Source organism: Fusarium subglutinans (assembly GCF_013396075.1).
Source record: "Fusarium subglutinans strain NRRL 66333 chromosome Unknown NRRL66333_c0000040, whole genome shotgun sequence".
NCBI classification, from domain to species: Eukaryota; Fungi; Ascomycota; class Sordariomycetes; order Hypocreales; family Nectriaceae; genus Fusarium; species Fusarium subglutinans.
The window spans coordinates 311,342-328,225 of NW_023502103.1; the positions used below are offsets into that span (position 1 = coordinate 311,342).

At 49.8% G+C, this 16,884-nt stretch overlaps 6 protein-coding genes across 6 annotated transcripts; 2 read left to right on the forward strand and 4 right to left on the reverse strand.

Annotated features, from left to right (window-relative positions):
- Positions 1 to 2: 2 nt before the first annotated feature.
- Positions 3 to 3,263, reverse strand: FSUBG_4472 (uncharacterized protein; the record flags this gene model as incomplete). The annotated part of the gene is made up of 1 exon (XM_036682465.1): positions 3 to 3,263. One exon carries the CDS (start codon positions 3,261 to 3,263, stop codon positions 3 to 5), a length of 3,261 nt encoding a protein of 1,086 aa, XP_036540088.1.
- Positions 3,264 to 3,318: 55 nt separating this feature from the next.
- On the reverse strand, positions 3,319 to 3,567 carry FSUBG_4473 (uncharacterized protein; the record flags this gene model as incomplete). The annotated part of the gene is made up of 1 exon (XM_036682466.1): positions 3,319 to 3,567. The coding sequence occupies one exon, from the start codon at positions 3,565 to 3,567 to the stop codon at positions 3,319 to 3,321; it is 249 nt and encodes an 82-aa protein (XP_036540089.1).
- A 3,226-nt stretch (positions 3,568 to 6,793) lies between these two features.
- FSUBG_4474 (activator of Hsp90 ATPase) lies at positions 6,794 to 7,948 on the forward strand (the record flags this gene model as incomplete). Its single annotated transcript, XM_036682467.1, has 4 exons — positions 6,794 to 7,016; positions 7,068 to 7,150; positions 7,223 to 7,875; positions 7,930 to 7,948. The coding sequence occupies 4 exons, from the start codon at positions 6,794 to 6,796 to the stop codon at positions 7,946 to 7,948; spliced, it is 978 nt and encodes a 325-aa protein (XP_036540090.1).
- Positions 7,949 to 8,726: 778 nt separating this feature from the next.
- On the reverse strand, positions 8,727 to 10,534 carry FSUBG_4475 (SWF1 spore Wall Formation; the record flags this gene model as incomplete). Its single annotated transcript, XM_036682468.1, has 5 exons — positions 8,727 to 9,004; positions 9,268 to 10,186; positions 10,237 to 10,273; positions 10,364 to 10,390; positions 10,446 to 10,534. The coding sequence occupies 5 exons, from the start codon at positions 10,532 to 10,534 to the stop codon at positions 8,727 to 8,729; spliced, it is 1,350 nt and encodes a 449-aa protein (XP_036540091.1).
- Positions 10,535 to 11,109: 575 nt separating this feature from the next.
- On the forward strand, positions 11,110 to 13,221 carry FSUBG_4476 (BTB POZ domain protein; the record flags this gene model as incomplete). The annotated part of the gene is made up of 3 exons (XM_036682469.1): positions 11,110 to 11,331; positions 11,384 to 11,432; positions 11,555 to 13,221. 3 exons carry the CDS (start codon positions 11,110 to 11,112, stop codon positions 13,219 to 13,221), a joined length of 1,938 nt encoding a protein of 645 aa, XP_036540092.1.
- A 398-nt stretch (positions 13,222 to 13,619) lies between these two features.
- Positions 13,620 to 16,333, reverse strand: FSUBG_4477 (choline kinase; the record flags this gene model as incomplete). The annotated part of the gene is made up of 3 exons (XM_036682470.1): positions 13,620 to 14,354; positions 14,404 to 15,908; positions 16,213 to 16,333. The coding sequence occupies 3 exons, from the start codon at positions 16,331 to 16,333 to the stop codon at positions 13,620 to 13,622; spliced, it is 2,361 nt and encodes a 786-aa protein (XP_036540093.1).
- Positions 16,334 to 16,884: the final 551 nt, after the last annotated feature.

Consider the following 16,884-nt stretch of genomic DNA (forward strand, 5'->3'; position numbering starts at 1 on the left):
TTCTAGACACTGCCCACACCTCTGTCTTCGAGCGACTCATCCCAGCCGCCCATTTGCAATAGCCAACCTCCTAGGCGCTCTTTCACGAGCGTTATGTTATCGCCTAATGCACTCTTCCATTGATCTTGAACGAGACGGACCTTTTCCTTCAGATCTTCCGTAAGTCGGCGTTCCTCTGATTGTCGCATTTGCGCCGCCTGTGCATTGCTATCTGCCTTGGGAATCGCGTTTCCGTTCTCATCTTGGGTCTGCGTCTCGAGGACCTTACCTTTGGCGTGAACCACAGCCTCTTTGACCTCGTGAAGTAGACACAACAGGTTGGTGTGTGATTCGATGAACTGGTACGTGCTCTTCTCGGCGTGAAGCAGCAAGCTAAAAAGATACTGCATCGGATGCTCGACGTAGGATGGGTTTTCCTCAATTTCCGATGCTGGAATCTGGATATTGAAGCCATCAAGGTCGAGAGGAATATTATCCAGTAGCTCACAAAGCGGAGGCGCAATATCCCAAAACGCCGACAGCTGCAGTGCAACACCATGATCCACAGCCTTTTCAACCACTCCTCGGAAGTCCCGGGTCCGTTCCAGAACCTCGTGAGCGAACGCATATTCACGCTTGGCCGCATCTTCAGCAAAGAAAGCCTCAGCTGACTTGAGCTTCTCGGTATTTCCGGAAAGTCGGTAAGGAGTCAGTACAACCTCGCAATATCGGCCGTTGCGATCCGAAAGAAGATCGTAGATGGCCCGGTAAAGACCCTCTCGTGCCTCAAAGACCCATTTAAGCAGCGTCAACTTTTCCAGAAGTTCTGGTCTATCGTCGCCCTCCTCCTGCGGCATGTCCGCATCTATCTGCCCGTTATCGAACAGATGTCGGGCTAGATCGTCAATCAGCTCTGTGGCGCTTGAGATACGCCCTGTCAGTAGTTCATTCAGAGGCAGTACCACCTGATTCTGGAACAATTCGTATTCGGACTTTTCCAAGTCCTTTTTCTTTGTTATCTCGCTGGCCTTTGCATCAGCATCAATAGCTCCCGCATCAGCATAACTCAAGCTGCCAGCATTGATCTCATTCTGCAAGTTTGTACGCAAAGCTTGACGGCGCTCAGACGCTGCTTTGGAAAATTGTTCTCGACGTTTGGTGCTCTCGACAGTGAACCGCTCCTTTGTCTTGGCCAATTCATCGAGTTGACTTAGAGCTCTCACGGCTGTTCTGATGGATGTCAACTCAGGATGTTTGTTATTGACAGCGGGGTGGTGTCTTGGATAAGGAGGAGGCATGGTGACAAGGCGGGAAACATCCAAGTGGTCGCGGTTGATCGTCGAACAGGGACTAGAGCCCATGTTTGACGTGGCGGCGAAGCCAAATTGTTGAGGAGTCAAGTTGGGCTCCGACTGATCATGCCAGCCCGTCTTTTCAGGAGGATACTCGGATGAAGAGCCTTGCTCCTCGTACACCACAGACGGCTGGTCCTCCTCGACCCACTGTGTCTTGGTTACGCCCATATACTTCGACTCTCTCTTGGAACGTCCGAGATGGGAAGCTTCGCCTTGTGAATCTGATTCCCACCAACGGCTCGGAGGACGACCCCGTGAGCTGCCATTTTCATAGTTTTCGCTGACACTCATACTCAAAATTGGCGATAACGAGGGCATATAATTGCTGGACCAGTTCACGTTTGGTGGATTATTCCCGCTCGGCGACGTCGGGACATTGACTGTTTTAGAGGCAGACTGAGGACCTTCCCCCAAGTTTGAACCTATAGAGCCTCGACGAGAAGGCCCTGGCTCGGATAGTCCAGGGGTCCACTGATCTTGCGAAGAAGCTGACTCTCGCCTTTGGCTGACCATTGGCCGAAATAAGTCGCGGGTGAGGTCAAAGATCTCTGAGCCCATAGCCCCAATAGCGACAGAATAGCGTTCTCGTCTGATCCTTGATTCATTGACAACAAAGTCGGCGAACATACGCACCCTATCCGCATCAGTAGCAGCTCTCGATTCTCTAATCGCAAATTCGCGGAACCGATCGATAGTCCCTTCTTCAAACTGATCGGCAGTCTGAGTCGTAACCAAATGTTTCGATACCAACAGGCCGGCGGAAGGGGGCCGAGAAGACTCCCGGACCCTTGAGACCGAAGCCACGGATCCGGACCTAGGAGGCGGAGTAGGGAGCGCCTTTGGAGCAACAACCTTTGAGCTGCTGGCATATATCGGTTGCTTAGAAGCGTTGGGGGAGAAAGGCGGTGTTTCCGCTTCCTGGGGCAGTTTCCCTGATGATGGGGCTCTAGGGGTCGAGTTTCGAGAGTCTTGCGATGCGAGTGCGCCACTTAGAGGGGTCGATTTACCGATTGAAGTCCGTGAGAGATCAGTCGTATTCGGTACCATTATGTCGGCCATAGAGTCGGGTCGAGTCCGTTCATCTATAGAGCCACGGACACTGTGCCGGGTCCGACTCTCAGCCCTTCGCTGCAAAATTGTTTTATCATGTCTCACTGCCTTTTGCCGATTGAGCCCGCCAGTACTCGATGAGGACCCTAGAGCAGGTTCAACAGGCTGGGTGGATGGCAGCGACGTGTCAATCCTGAGACCCGGTGAGCGGCTTCGGTTTGAGGGGCCTGCTTGACTCCCCGTCTCGTTCCAGTCTGCAGGTGTTGGAGGAACAGGTCCGAGTTCTGTGACACCGGTTGGTGGTCGGCGTCTCTTTGTAGGAGGAGATATGATGGGAACTGTGTTCCTATCTATTGACTGTACGCTTTGCGACCGGCTTGAAGCAGGCGGGGGCCCCGGTGGCGGAGGTGGGAGAGGCATGCCTGGTTCCCATCTGGTTTGAGACGCTGACCGTGACCGAGCAGATGTGGGTGTCTCCACGGCTCCTGCAGATACGGCTCTTCGAGCCGCTGGCGGCCCATGAATCATAGGACCAGCCATTCCATGCTCGGGAGTAGGTTGTTGGAACGAAGTTTGCACGATCATGCTCTGTCGATGGGCTTGAGGAGGGGGCGGCTGAGGCGGAGGAGTGCTGGAGGTGTCCATATCTCTACGGCGGCCTAAGGATGGCAGAAAGCGGCGATCTCGTGAACCATTTCGCCCATTTACACCCGGAGGAGGAGGAGGAAAAGATGCATTGGCTGGCTCAGGCGAAGGTCGATGCACCATTGTGCTTAGTCGAGGCGGCGGAGTCGGAGTACCAGCTGGTGTAGAGTCGAAGACGGTACTCATGGGACGCTGCTGTTGGCTTCTAGGCGGACTATATGGTGGAGGCGGCATTGGCGACACTGAGGCATGTTAGAACGCTAGCAATAACATGATGTTGAGTTCTTGGTCACTTGCCTTGGACTTCGCCAGCATATTGAACGGCGCGCTCGGCGACAGCAGCCTGTGTGGGAACCCATTCTTGGGGGTTGTATGGCTGTATACTACTGCCAGGTGTTTGCACAGCAGAGTGAAAATGACTGGAGCTCATGGACACGGCAGATATGGGCGTATGTAGAGGGTTGTTGAAGGCACCTACAGACGATGTCGTGAGAGGAAGAAGGCCTTGACGGAGTCGCGCCGCTTCGTGAGAAGTCATGATGAAAGATCAGAGGGACCAAGCGACTATGGAGTAAGAATTCACTCGGGCGCCAGGTCCAGGGTCCCTGTTTCAAGCCACAACACCAAAGGATGAGGGAAGTCTAACTTAGAAACAGCTGGGTATCGTATCAGGGCTGTCTCTTTGGCCAGTTGGTTCTGGTACGTGGGGTACTAGGGATTGGATGGATCCGCGGGGTGGGCGGCGCGTGCGAGCAGCAGCCCAGCAGCAGTAGTAGAGTGAGTCGATGCTCAGGTGAGGATCGAAGCAGTCGAGACTATTTTGAGACGACAAGGAATAGGTATGGCTATGATGACTCTCGATCTGGCCCGGCACAGCACAGCCGGAAGAGAGAACTGACAGAGAGACGTATGTGTGTAAGTAGGTATGTTACAGGTGAGGCTCTGTGTGTGTAAAGGACGCCGCAGCTTGTCGAGGTTGGTCAATTGACAAGGAGGTAACGAATATCTCTCATGAAGCCATTCACCGTAGCTGCGGCGAGGACGAAGAGTACGTCCCCTAATGCGCAACCAACCAAATAAGAAACAGAGATGTGATTGAGGATTGGACTGCCCTTGGATGTGAAAGGTGAAAAGAGAGAAAGTGGTTGGGAGAGGGGCTCTGTAAAGGGAAATGGATGTACAGGTCGCAGTTGGAGTAGCAGCAGGAGATAGACCCCTGCATAAGTCAAGTCTAGTCACCTTTTACGGTAGGTAGAATGTTGAAATCACGACACCTCATTTTTTTTTTTTTTTGGCGGTGTCAGCGGGAGCAGGAGTGAAGTACAGTACTACATAGTAGGAGAAGCAAGTACATTTCCGAGTTGATAAACTGGAAACCGTTCTCGGGTTTCTGTTTATTGCCGGAGAGCCAAGCCCTGCCTAGGTAGGTACAGTGTATACCTGCTTTGGGAGAGACGTACTGGGGTGGTCGAGCATTGCATGGATGATGGACGCTATCTCAAGGTGGGACAAAGAGATACTACAAGGTATGTATGCTTCATGGGACCTTTGTCCACGGCCAATTGGCAATAGAAACGGAGGATCTACAAGCATGGCTTTCACTATCAGGCACTAGCTAGTTAAACTTGAGGGGATTTCTACTAGGGATGACGATGACAGAGCACCTTCGACCGCTTCTTGCAGAGTACATACCTAGGTAATTCAGCTGACACAGTTGAAAGATGGCGTTCATTATATGTCCTAGTTGGGGTGTCTGTAGATCCTAGAGGATGCATTGGTGTAGTAGCTACCTACCTAGGGATGGATAGGTAGGTGCTTGGTTTATGCTTTGTGTGAGTGCTGTAAGCAGAACGGATTGTCTGTCTGTCTATGTTTGTCGCCATACAAAGACGTTGAATATCCCACATGGAAGCTGAAGGACCTGCTCGATCTTCCTCCTCCGACCCCGCTGAGTGGAAAAGGTTGGGATAGACTTGGAGAGAAGCTAAGTTTGGAGCGATCCGTCGTGGTTCTATTCTTAGACTCATCCCTTGGCTTCTATTGGCTGACAAAGATTGACTATGCGGGTTGAGTGTGGATGCCGGCGCTTAATGGACGTCCCTCGCTCCCTGTCACATATCTCTGCCCTCTGAAACTCTCGAGACCCATGACCGGAAAGACGTTTGCACGGCTGGATCGAACTGCTGCATGAGATCCATGTGCAGGGGGCCTTCATGCTGTGGGCTGATGTTGACTTTTGGTCGCTAAACTGAATAACTACTCGTTGCAGAATGCAGAGTGCCATTGGAACTCCCGGGGACCAAGTTATCCGAAGAGAACAGAACAACAACGCAAAAGACGGTCAACAAATAAAGTTTCAACTGCCATGGGCCGTTTACTATTAAGATCAAAGATATGCTTGGTGGAGTTGATTCCATAGCCAAAGCCACCGATCAAATAGCTTATAAATCTAAGCCGGGGTGAAACTTAGAATGATCTATTTCTATGAATAGCTCAACCATGGTATAGGTAAAGGTACCTAGGCAGCTAGGTAAGGTGGAAAGATGTACAGATCTGGCTGACTTAACCGGAGGCTACAAAAACTTGGGACCTCTATCATGAGTGATGTAAAGGCTTAGGTAGACCTGGCATATATTTAGTAGACCTCGGACTGGACGTTCTTGGCACCTTTGTTGAACGTTAGAAGCCTTTTTGCGCCTTCGGTCGGTATGCTGACCACAGAAGTATGTACCCTTGTCCAAGCGAGCATGAGGCATGATCATAAATGTGGCGGCCATACTTAAGTCCAGTAGCTGCTCTCAACCTCCAAGTTGCCCATCGGGTTTCTCAGATAAATCTTGGCCACCCATACGAAATTCTTCATGATTGATCGTTCGAATCCAACCATGGAATGGAAGCTATCGAGCTTGATGGGCGTGTATTGCCCCTTTAAATCGATACACCTGTATTGGCTAAGCCAGCTTTCTGACACAAAGCTGATCGATGCTATAAGTCTTTTCGTTGAGTGTTGAATCTCGAGCCTTGACACAACTGTCTCCTTGGATCAATTGGGATGCCATTCGCAAGCAAGGTACTTGTAATCATAGGGGCCTAATCTTGGTGGAAAAGCTTCGCCAGTTGACATAACGGAACGAGAGGGTACAGATCATCTATTTCTCATAGAACTTTTGGATATATCCTTTCCCCGTTATCTATCAGTCCTTCGTTAGGAAGAATATTCTTACCGAGGCTGAAGAGAAGATTGTTTTGGTTATCGATAAAAATGACGAGGCTGGGTCTTGCTCTGAAATGAGCTGCCCCACTTGGAGCTAGCTCTACCTAGGACACTGGAAAAAAGGTGGGGGCACAAGGCTCGAGTAAAATTCTAGAGGATTCTTCTCCAACAAACTCTCCTCTCTTTTCAACTCTTCATATTCTGCTCTTCTCTCTCTGCCTTTCCTTTGCTATTTATTGACTTTTTGACCACTGCTCACTCTCTTTCCTTTCAACATCTTTCCTATACCTCCTTCACTAAACTGTAAGTACATATAACACGTTTTTGCACCAATTGTCGCATCTTTCATGATGAGATATCCAGCTGGCACCAGTCATAGAGTGACTTGTACTCCCTTCATTGATGACCAACATGCTGTGGTCTAAGACCATTTCTGATTCCAATTGCGACTCTGCTCTTTCATATTCATCTCGTTCAACTATCTGTTTGGAGTTTTAACTAACAGATTCAAAGTCATCTAGTATACACACCCCCTTCAACCGACTTCACAATGGTTCTACACAACCCCAACAACTGGCACTGGGTCAACAAGGACGTCTCAGCATGGGCCAAGTCCTACTTTGACGAGAGCCTTACAAAGGTTCAGGCCGAGGAGGGTGAGGTCAAGGCCAAGATTGATAAGATCCAGAGCATGGATGGCGACGTTGATGTCAGCCAACGCAAGGGCAAGGTGATTACCATTTTTGACGTCAAGCTGGTGCTCCAATACTCTGGTAAGGGAATGCGGTGATCTTGACTGCCAGACATGACAACTAACCATTCAGGATCTGCTCCCGGTGAGGATGATGTTTCTGGTACCATTACTGTGCCTGAGATCGCCCACGACACGGAAGAAGACGAGTACGTGGTACGTAAAACCTCCCCTGCTCTTTCGCCTTCCGTGTTGCCGTAGAATAAACCTCGCTAAGAACCCTCGTAGTTCGACGTAGACATCTTTGCCGAGTCCAAGGAGAAGCAACCCGTGAAGGACCTTGTCCGATCAAAGATCGTGCCCCAGTTGCGCCAGGAATTCCAGAAGCTTGCCGGCGCCCTCATCGCCGAGCATGGCAAGGATATCCAGCATGCCCCCGGCTCCAACCCCTCGAGTGGTTTCTCGACTCCCAAGATTCACCCTCAGAGCTCCACCCCTAAGCCTGCTGCCGCTTCCAGCACTCAAAGTAAGACCGGCGGTGTCGTAAACACCACTACCGTGACCGACAACGAGGAGTTCCGAACCACCGCTGAAGAGCTGTACCAAACCTTTGTCGACCCCCAACGAATCGCTGCTTTCACACGATCTCCTCCCAAGGTCTTCGATGGCGCAAAGGTTGGCGGGAAGTTTGAGCTGTTTGGCGGCAATGTGTCTGGCGAGTATCTTGAGCTCGAGGAGCCTAAGAAGATCACACAGAGCTGGCGACTGAACCAGTGGCCTGCCGGTCACTTCTCCAAGCTGCACATCGAGTTTGACCAGAACGACGTCGACCACGTCACCGTTATGCGAGTCAAGTGGGAGGGGGTTCCTATCGGCCAGGAGGACGTTACCAAGCGTAACTGGCTCGAGTACTACGTCAAGAGCATCAAGCAGACTTTCGGGTAAGTTTCATTGATGGCTTTTCTTGCTCACTTATACTGACCATGAGGGCGTAGCTTCGGCACAATTTTGTAAGCATGCTACAAGACCAAGCAGTCGTGGAGTCGGGGTCAATACAAGGGTAATGCGCTCTCTAGATGAGGGTAGTGACGGGGGTTTGCATAGTCGCTGCTGTGGCGGAGGAGGGCGAGGGTCGTCTTGGGTGATCTACACAAGACCTAGAAGCGTGTGGTTACGATATCATGAGAGACGTAAAGCAAAGCAAAGTAAAATGAAGTAATGCATCAATGGTCAAAAGCCACATTGTACCATAAGTTATCTGGAGTATGTTTAATACCTCGCATGTTCACGTAGTGTGCCTCTCACATCAAACTCATTGTCCCGTTCGTCCTTTGTTCTTTGTTTCTTCCGAGTCACTCTGCTGTCCATCAGATGATACACTGGGTTTCAACATGGCATCCTCTTCCCCTCCCTTTCGCGTTGAAATCCGCAGCTTGCCCAGATCAAACTCTGCCACTGTATATTCAGACGCTAAGCTAGCCACTTTATTGGACAGAGCCGTTGTCCCGGTCTCTGCCAGAAAGACATGTTGCCCTATCCAGGAAGTCAATGCTGATGGACCAAGCCATCCATATACGGTATATTCAACCATGATGGAAAAGCAACCGAGGATGATAAACACAATGGCAGCACTGATATGAGAACTAGTATTCTTATTTTCTCTCTATCCAACGTAGGAAGGATATTTAGCATCACGGAATGATTCCTGAGAGTTGAGATGCCGAGCATAGTCGAGGCCATTGCTGTGTTGAGCCTGCCGACTAGCCCATGTATCGAATAGATGAACATATGCTTATGTGAAACCATAAGATAACAGAGCAAATGCAACACCAACAATAGCTATCCAGGTCTGGATGCTCCATTCATGGCCGACACTGAAACGTGCCTGACCTGGTGGCCTTGCCCTACCAAGTTCATCTTTCTCTTTGCGACCTAAGAGAGCATTTGTCCCAACAAAAATAATGGCGGAGCCGCCGATAACAATCGCGAGCAGAGAAAGAGCGCCGAGCATCTGCAGGCGTCGAACCTGAGGAGGCTGAATGAAGCCAATCACGGCATAATCGTCATTGCCTGAAACTCGAAAACAGTCATGTATGAAGACAGGATATTGTACGATTGCTTGTAGTGCAGGTGATCCAGGAAAGAAATAAACATGGTGACGTCTCTTGAAGACTGACATTATTGAGGCGGACATCCATAGACAGGTAGGCTCCTGCAGTCAGCCTGCGGATCACTCTCTGCGACCGGCTCACTCAATCCATATACAGATTATCACCGCCTGCGCCGTCTCTCAGCATTGGGTTCGTCATTTTTGTTCCCAAACCCATAGTCACGAACAAATATATCGACCAAATTATCCCACAGTCCCATGTCGTATAAGTTCTCGACATCGCTCAAGTTCCAGACCCTCTCCCACTCGCCTTCTCCAGGATATCGAAGCTCATCCTTTGGTGGCTGTCCATCCTGAGTAGTGACAATGACCTGCTGGACCTCGACTGGCCAGCGCGTGAAGCGAGGCTCAACTCGTTCGTTCTTTTGACGATTTGCTGGCATAGAGCGACGAAAAGCAAAACCATCCCGCATATCTTCTTTCCAATCCGACCATTTGAGGGTTTCGTTTGTCGTAGTGCCACAATAAACGAGATAAAGCGTGTACAGAAGCAGCCCCCAAACCAATGGAGACGTCAGAGCTGCAAGGAGTGATGAGGCCCCCATGTTGACGTTGTCTTGAATGCCCCAACCCCAACCAGCCAAATACTGACTGACTGTCATACCTCGGGGTTTCCACACAGACCAGCCAGGAGTGTACCTCTGAACTCGTACCTTGATAATGGACAGTCCAAGAAAGCCACCATATGTGCACAGAAACGCAGTAGAGATTAGTAGCAGTATAAACCAGTGCTGGTTTCCGTAACCAACGCATGAATTTATAAAGACGCAATGATGATCAGCCTTGGCAACACAACGTTTGCACAGACTGCAGTGCTTGGAACGAGCAGGCTTAAGGAACTTGCACGTACGGCACATGTGCCCCGGGTGGAAAAGCGTGTGGTCATAGGGATAGAGCGACATGTAATAGGCGTGGTTTTCAGGCGTAATGTAGCCTGGATCAGCAGCACATGCCAGGTAGAGGAATAAGTAGGGGAGGAACACGGTAACCACGACAATGAGTTTGGTGAAAGATTCAATCTTTGGCCACGCTTGAGGAATGAACATGTACTCGCCCACAACCATAATGAGCATGAAGAAAATCTGAACTGTTATTTTGCCGCCATTTCGAAAGCACTCGCAGGACAACTCACCACAACAGTCCAGTGTCGCTCATGTAGCATCATGTTACTAAACCGGGACAGATAGCTCGATACTCTCCCTCCTGTAAGCACCTCATCTATCCTAGCGATCAAATTGGGTATATGAATCCATATTAACCTATGCAGTGCGGCTATAGGTGTTCGTCTATCCCGAGTCAGTATCTTAAGTTAAGTAAACAGGAGACAATTGCAAGACGAACCTCAGAGCAGGTATTCGGCCAAAAAAGGCTACAAATACCATGAATGAGATAAACAAGATCAGAAGAACAAGTTTCTTTAGGGGACTCATGTTTTCGATTTGTACAAAGAGCGAAGTTCGAAGAATGTAAGAATCAAATTTGCCAGCTAAGTGAGAAGCTTGGCAGGAGACTGTGGGTGGTGGCACTGAATCAAGGCTTCATTTTGCTAGGTAGGTTAACAGGAAAAAAGATCATCAGGCAAGACCAAGAAACAGAAAATAAAAAGAACATGAAAACGAACAAGTATAGTAAATACGTCAGATTCCAACCTAAAAGAATGATTGTCAACAACATGACAATGCCCGGAGGAAGCGGGCTTAGATGTTATGTATATAAGCCATGTTCGACATCTCGATAGAAAGATAACGGGATCGGGCACGTGATCCCGTGATAACCTCGATGCGAAAGAGATGCAGCCCGTCATTGGCTGATTCCAGCCCGCAGTGATGATGGCGACTTTTCCCTTGGAGGGGGATCCCCATGCTTTGATAATCATGAACTAGGAACGAACGGGCGGGTTTCGGAGATAAAGCAGTAACAAAAATAAAACCTCCTTTTCATACTTATAGACCACCTAAAAGAGACGGTCCTCTCTCTAGCTTTACCCTGATATTCTTACTCAACCATGGTTCTCCGCAAATTCGAACTTGAGGGAAAGCTTGGCGAAGAAACTCGGCTCATCGAGAGTGGCGTTCTCCTCGAGGAGAATCCTCTTGACGAGAGCCCCGAGTTCAATGAGTTCCTCATGGCGTGCCGACATGGCGATCTAAAGAGATGTCAAGAGCTCATCAGCCAAGGTGTGAACATCAATGGCAAGGATCGTTTCGACTACACGCCTCTCATCATTGTAAGTGTTGGAAGTGATGTAAGTCATCAGAGCTTGGAGCTGACACAGGCAGGCAAGTTTATGTGGACACTATGAGCTTGTCCGGCTATTATTAGAGTCTGGTAAGTTTGGACTTGTACAATTGGTCACTATTTGTTGTTCTTTCATCATAAACAAATGTCTTGCCAACCTGGCACTTGCAAGACTTGAGACCCCAGTCAGCCAGCCACTAACACCCTCAAAGGCGCCCTAGCAGAACGAAATACTTTCCAAGGGGAACGATGCATCTACAATGCCCTCAATGATCGCATCCGCAACCTTCTCCTCCAATATGACTTCTCCAAGTCCTCAGATCCTTATGTCTACTGGTCAACTCACATCTCTACTCTTCTTGGCCGTACAAGCCCCAAGACAACAGATATCACCCTTGTCTCAGGCTCTCGTTCTTTTGACCTTCACAAATTCATCCTCATAGCACGGTCACCTTATTTCCGTGCTAAACTTGCTGCTGTCCCTGATACCACCACTTGGAAACTTGCCAACGCTGTACCTGTGCAGTCTTTCATCATTGTCTTGAGATACCTCTACTTGGGCGAGGTTCCTCGTGATATCGCACCTGTGGGCGGTGCTGACTCTGAAGAAGAAGTTTTCAAGGGCCTAGACAAGGTCAGCAAACAGCTCGAGGTTGAATCTCTATGGGAGACTATTCTCGCAGGCGGAGACAGGAGACTTGCTCGCCAACGGTATCAATCTGAAGTTGACCGGGCTCGAGGGCAGTTCGAAAGTTTCTTCAAACTAAATGTCGTCGGACTAAAAATGGTTGTTGATATAGACCAGGTGAAAGATATCAAGTGGAAATATGACAACTCAATGTTTGCAGATGTTATCCTTCGCGCTGATGAGCCCATCGATATCGAGGATGAAAAGTCTGGCCAGACAACACCGACGAGAGACGCCCCTACTATACCGATTGGCCCAGCCGGAGATCAAGAAACAGTCATAAAACGCAAATCAGTCCTTTATCCCGCTCACAAGGCAATGCTCATTCGAAGCGAGTACTTTGAGAAGATGTTTTCGGGTGATTTCGTCGAATCCAAACGAGATGAACATCTCCGAATCATCACCGTCGACTGCACGCCCGCAGTTCTCGAAATCATCCTTACATACCTCTACACCGAGACTGTTAGCTGCCCCCTCGAGCACGCTTTGGACCTATTATACGCTGCAGATATGCTGTTCCTCGATAATCTCAAGAGTAAAGCTGCTCTGACCATCAGCACGCTTGGCAGCGGTACATCCAATGTGCTGGTAGACCGCACTCATGGTGAGGCGCAAAGAAACGGCAACACGGGTGAAGAGGACGAACAAATAGAGATGGAGCCCGTCAACATTTACGACGTGATACATGCAGCGTGGGATCTTCGTGTCCAGCGATTAGAAGAGTTCGCTGCGCGTTATCTTGCATATCGCCTAGAGGACTACATAGATGAGGAAGACTTCCAGGCTCTCATTGCAGAGTCTGCCCAACGGATCACTGTTCGTGAAGAGACAGATACTATCGAATTGCTGGACGATATTCGGTATTACCTTGATGATCGATTTAGATATCGCTTTGAGGATGCAGGTCTGGAAGACATGATGGATGAGGAGGGAGAGATCACTGCAGAATTAGCTGCTGCGATGGCACAACAAGCTGGGACATCGATAGATGCCGCAGACGGCGTTTCTTCTGGTACTAAACCCACGATTAAGAAGGAGAATGACGGCAATGGACAATCCGATGGTGGAGGTGCCGTAAGGACGTTGGACGGAGCGGAAGCAGAGGACGAGTTTGTTTCGGATGCCATCAACTACCAGATCCTACAAGGCAAGATCGACGCCATGCTTGACCGACTCAAGCTTGATGCATAGAGGATTGGATCATAGATATCACTTTTTACAAGAGTCACGGCCTATTGTTAACTTACAACAGCCTAAAAACAAGCATAGATTCACGAGAAGAGGCGGACTATATAGCTATAACTGCATTTCATTTGGAATGGTATCGATTGAACTGCTAAAAGTGCAAGCCTCGAGAATTGCCCGTTGGAATTTAAGAACCGGGAATCTTTCATCCAGGCAATTGCGAAAAAGTTCTAGCATACCGAGCTTGCCAACATTGAAAGTCTGAAAAGTGCTCTAGCTTTCCAGAACGACGTAGTCATAGGAGACATCTGGTCATGCCTCAGCCTTGAGTAGGAACGCACTCACCTGGTATGTCTGCCGTGTCCGCCAGAATGTTTTTCCAAGTGTAGAGTGATAATTGCGCTTTAGTACTCAACAGTCTTGATAGACTGCTGCAGCAGGGGAGGAAGCTCCTCCTGCTTAACAAGACCCATACGCACGCAGTCACCCCAGAAGAACATGACCCGATCCTGGGCGTAGCTCAAGTAATCGAACTCATCGGGGTTCAGTAGGTCTTCTTCCTGGATGGTTTCGTCGAGACCTGGGATCTTGGCCTGCACGATGCCCCACGCGATCCAGTGAGCATGATTGGCCGGGCGCCACTGTCGAGTCTCCTCCAACAACTCTCGCACGCGCTGGTCGCTTCGTTCATCGTTGGCCCGTTCTGCAGCGCTCCATCCTCCTGGTGGTACTCGCGCATCAAGCATGAATTCGACGATGGAGCTCGAGCTGCTCGCAGGAGGGTTGGAAGGTGTCGCAAGTGGCGTAGACATGCCGCTCGACACGTTGCTATCAGATGGCGCCAGTCGAGGGGTAGAGTTGCTGCCTTGGAACCGGGGACGGTGATCGACATAGGCCTTGATGAAACGGCGTTGCTCGTCCGGGGTGGGATATCGTCGCACGTCGCACGCCCAGGGTACTGTAGCATCATGGTAGTTGTATGTCCATTCGTTGAAGTGATTGGCAAACTCGAGACCACGAGTATTAGGGCCAGCATATTCAAAGTCAATGACGATGAGTTGCTTGTGTTTGTTGGCAGCCTGAAGCAGGGGTGACTTTTCGTCATCCGGGCGAATGCGGAGGATATTTCCATATTGCGTCTGTAAATTTGTTAACCAAGGAATTTAAAGCGTCTTGTCATGAACTTACATCGCTATGGGCAAAGACTAGACTGTCCTTGATCTCTCGCTGGCCCCCGTTGTAGGAACTGTTGAGGTGGGCTCTGTACTTGGCCATCATGTCCCTGAACTGAGGCCAAGGGGTGCCGCATACATAGCCTCTCGACTTCCAGGCATGCACCACGGAGTCGCGTCGACCGTTTTGAGCTTGAGCTTCTTTCTCGTACTCATTATCAAGGTAAGTTGCGATTCGCTCGACATTATCGAGCCATTGATCCCAACTCTTCCATGTTGCTGGTCCGCCCTCTCTCTCATGCGGGAGCAAATCAATACCATCATGAAGCTCTCTCATTCGCTTGGCAATCTGACGGGACATGTCGGCATCTCGAAGGTCTGCCGGTGTAAGCGTGATAGAGTCAAAGTACTGCTCGAAACGGCCATTCTTGAATGTTCCCAACAGCCGAGGTCCGATTTTCTTGCGTGCCAATCTCTGCAAGACTGATAGTTCGTTGTCTCGGTCAATGAGATGCTCAACCTGTGGTCCATAAATGCGTAGAAGGACCTTTTTGGGCTTTCTTTTGCCCTCCGCCTCGTCAATTTCCTTCGGTGGTGTGACGACGTAGACAGCGTTGGTCAAGGCACCACTAAGCCTCTCAACGGAGATCTTATCGCCTCCACCGAGGGGAATACGCCTCCATCCCTTGAGTCGCAACGTATGGGCGATGCGGATGATTTCGTTTTTGAAGCTAAGCCAATATTCCTTCTCCTTATCGGCCTTGGTATCGGCATCGGCCGGATCCTGATCTTCAACATCTGCGGCCCCACCTCCGTAGCTCATCGTCTTAGAGTTGTCAAGCCAGACATCGCAGCTGGGTACAATAGCGTCGCCATCCGCATATTCAGTGTCGGAAGAAAGGCCACGAAGAGAAGATCGAGATGGGACTTTTCGATGCTTAGGGCGGGATACTCTAGGAGTCAGATGAGGCAGAGAGTTGAGACCCATGTGAGATAAGGATTCCTCCAGGATACGCTGAAGTCGGTCAAAGGAAATGTCGCTTGAGCCAGAGTCGAGAGAATCGGAGCGAGGTCGTCCATCACTGCTTTGTGCGGGTGCTTGAGCCGGTTGAGGTTCTGGCACGCCCTCCACGACACTTTCTCCCTTCGTATCCTTGGTTGGTGATTTGGACTTGCGCCTGCGGTGCGATTTCTTTGACTTTCTCGCGTGTGCCTTGGCCCGTTCATGCTCTAACCAATCTCCAACCTGGGCGAGTAGTTTCTCACTATAATACTGACCGCGGTGACTATGACCATGACCGTGGTGGTGGTGAGAAGAAGGGTTCGAAGTAGGAGGTGTCTCATCAGGCCGGCTGCCAGAAGGACTGTCGCTGAAGGAAGACCTAGAGGAGTTGTTGGGAAGAGGAGAGGGCAGAGGTTTACCGCTCAGACGTCGCCTGAGGTTGGTAGGGAATTGCTTCGTAGGTTGGGAGTCATCCTCGAGAGTTTGAATTTCGGATTCGGGTTCGGCGATCTGGACAGCTGTGGTATATAAGCATTGGATCATTTTGGTTGGAAATTTTGGTAACAAAGCGCAAGAGATGCATGCAAGACCAGATGCACAGCAGAGAGAAATATTGGGGCATGATCAGACATAATCGTGGGAGTGAAGCTACAGATTGTGTATATTCGGATATAGCATTCTTTGCATTTGAACCCACGTCACAGCTCATGATGCACCCAGTGATTTCTCTCTCATCCGATATATTCTTTGAGAAAGACGAATTGCGCAACATAAACGCCACGTGAAGCAAGACGCTTCGGCCAAGACCAAGTTACGACGTACCTTTGAGAGAGCCGCTCGAGGGACACGGGCGATCAACGTCATCTTCATTTTTGAGGGCAGAGCGCAATGGCTGCTGCTGGGCAGACGAGCCGTTGATCGTGGGGCTCGGCACCGCAGACATGGCGGGGGAGGAAGTTCTGCTTTCTGGAGTAGGGTTCTGAGTTGTCCAAGAGAGTCACAAAATATGTGAATATTTTGCGAAGTGAAAAGTGCAGGAGGGAAGTGAGGTGAGTCGCGGTGTGAGAAAGAGAGAGAGAGGACCAAGGAGACAGGAGGAGAGTTGGTAGAGAATTGAGGCGTAGGTACGGGTACGGATACAGATGCAAGATCCCCCTCTCTCCCAAAAGTAGAAAAGCGGTCCAAGGGTCACCGGCTCTGGGCTCTGGGCTGCGGCTGGGGTAGACGCAGAGGGGGTGCGCTTAGCAGAACAAGGGACTTGGGGTATCGAAACGACTTATTGGTATTGGCTGATTTATGAGCTGAGGCGTTTGATTGAAGTTTAAAATGACATGGTTATCGTCAAACAAAAAGATAAAGGGTCTCTAGGGAATAAACTACTGAGGAAGATAAGTGGTGAGTTAACAACTTAGATAGAAGTCGATAGAAGCACGAGATAAGAGAGTGATACCAATTATATAAGAGGGAAGGGTTCACCAAGGAAAATAGTCCACA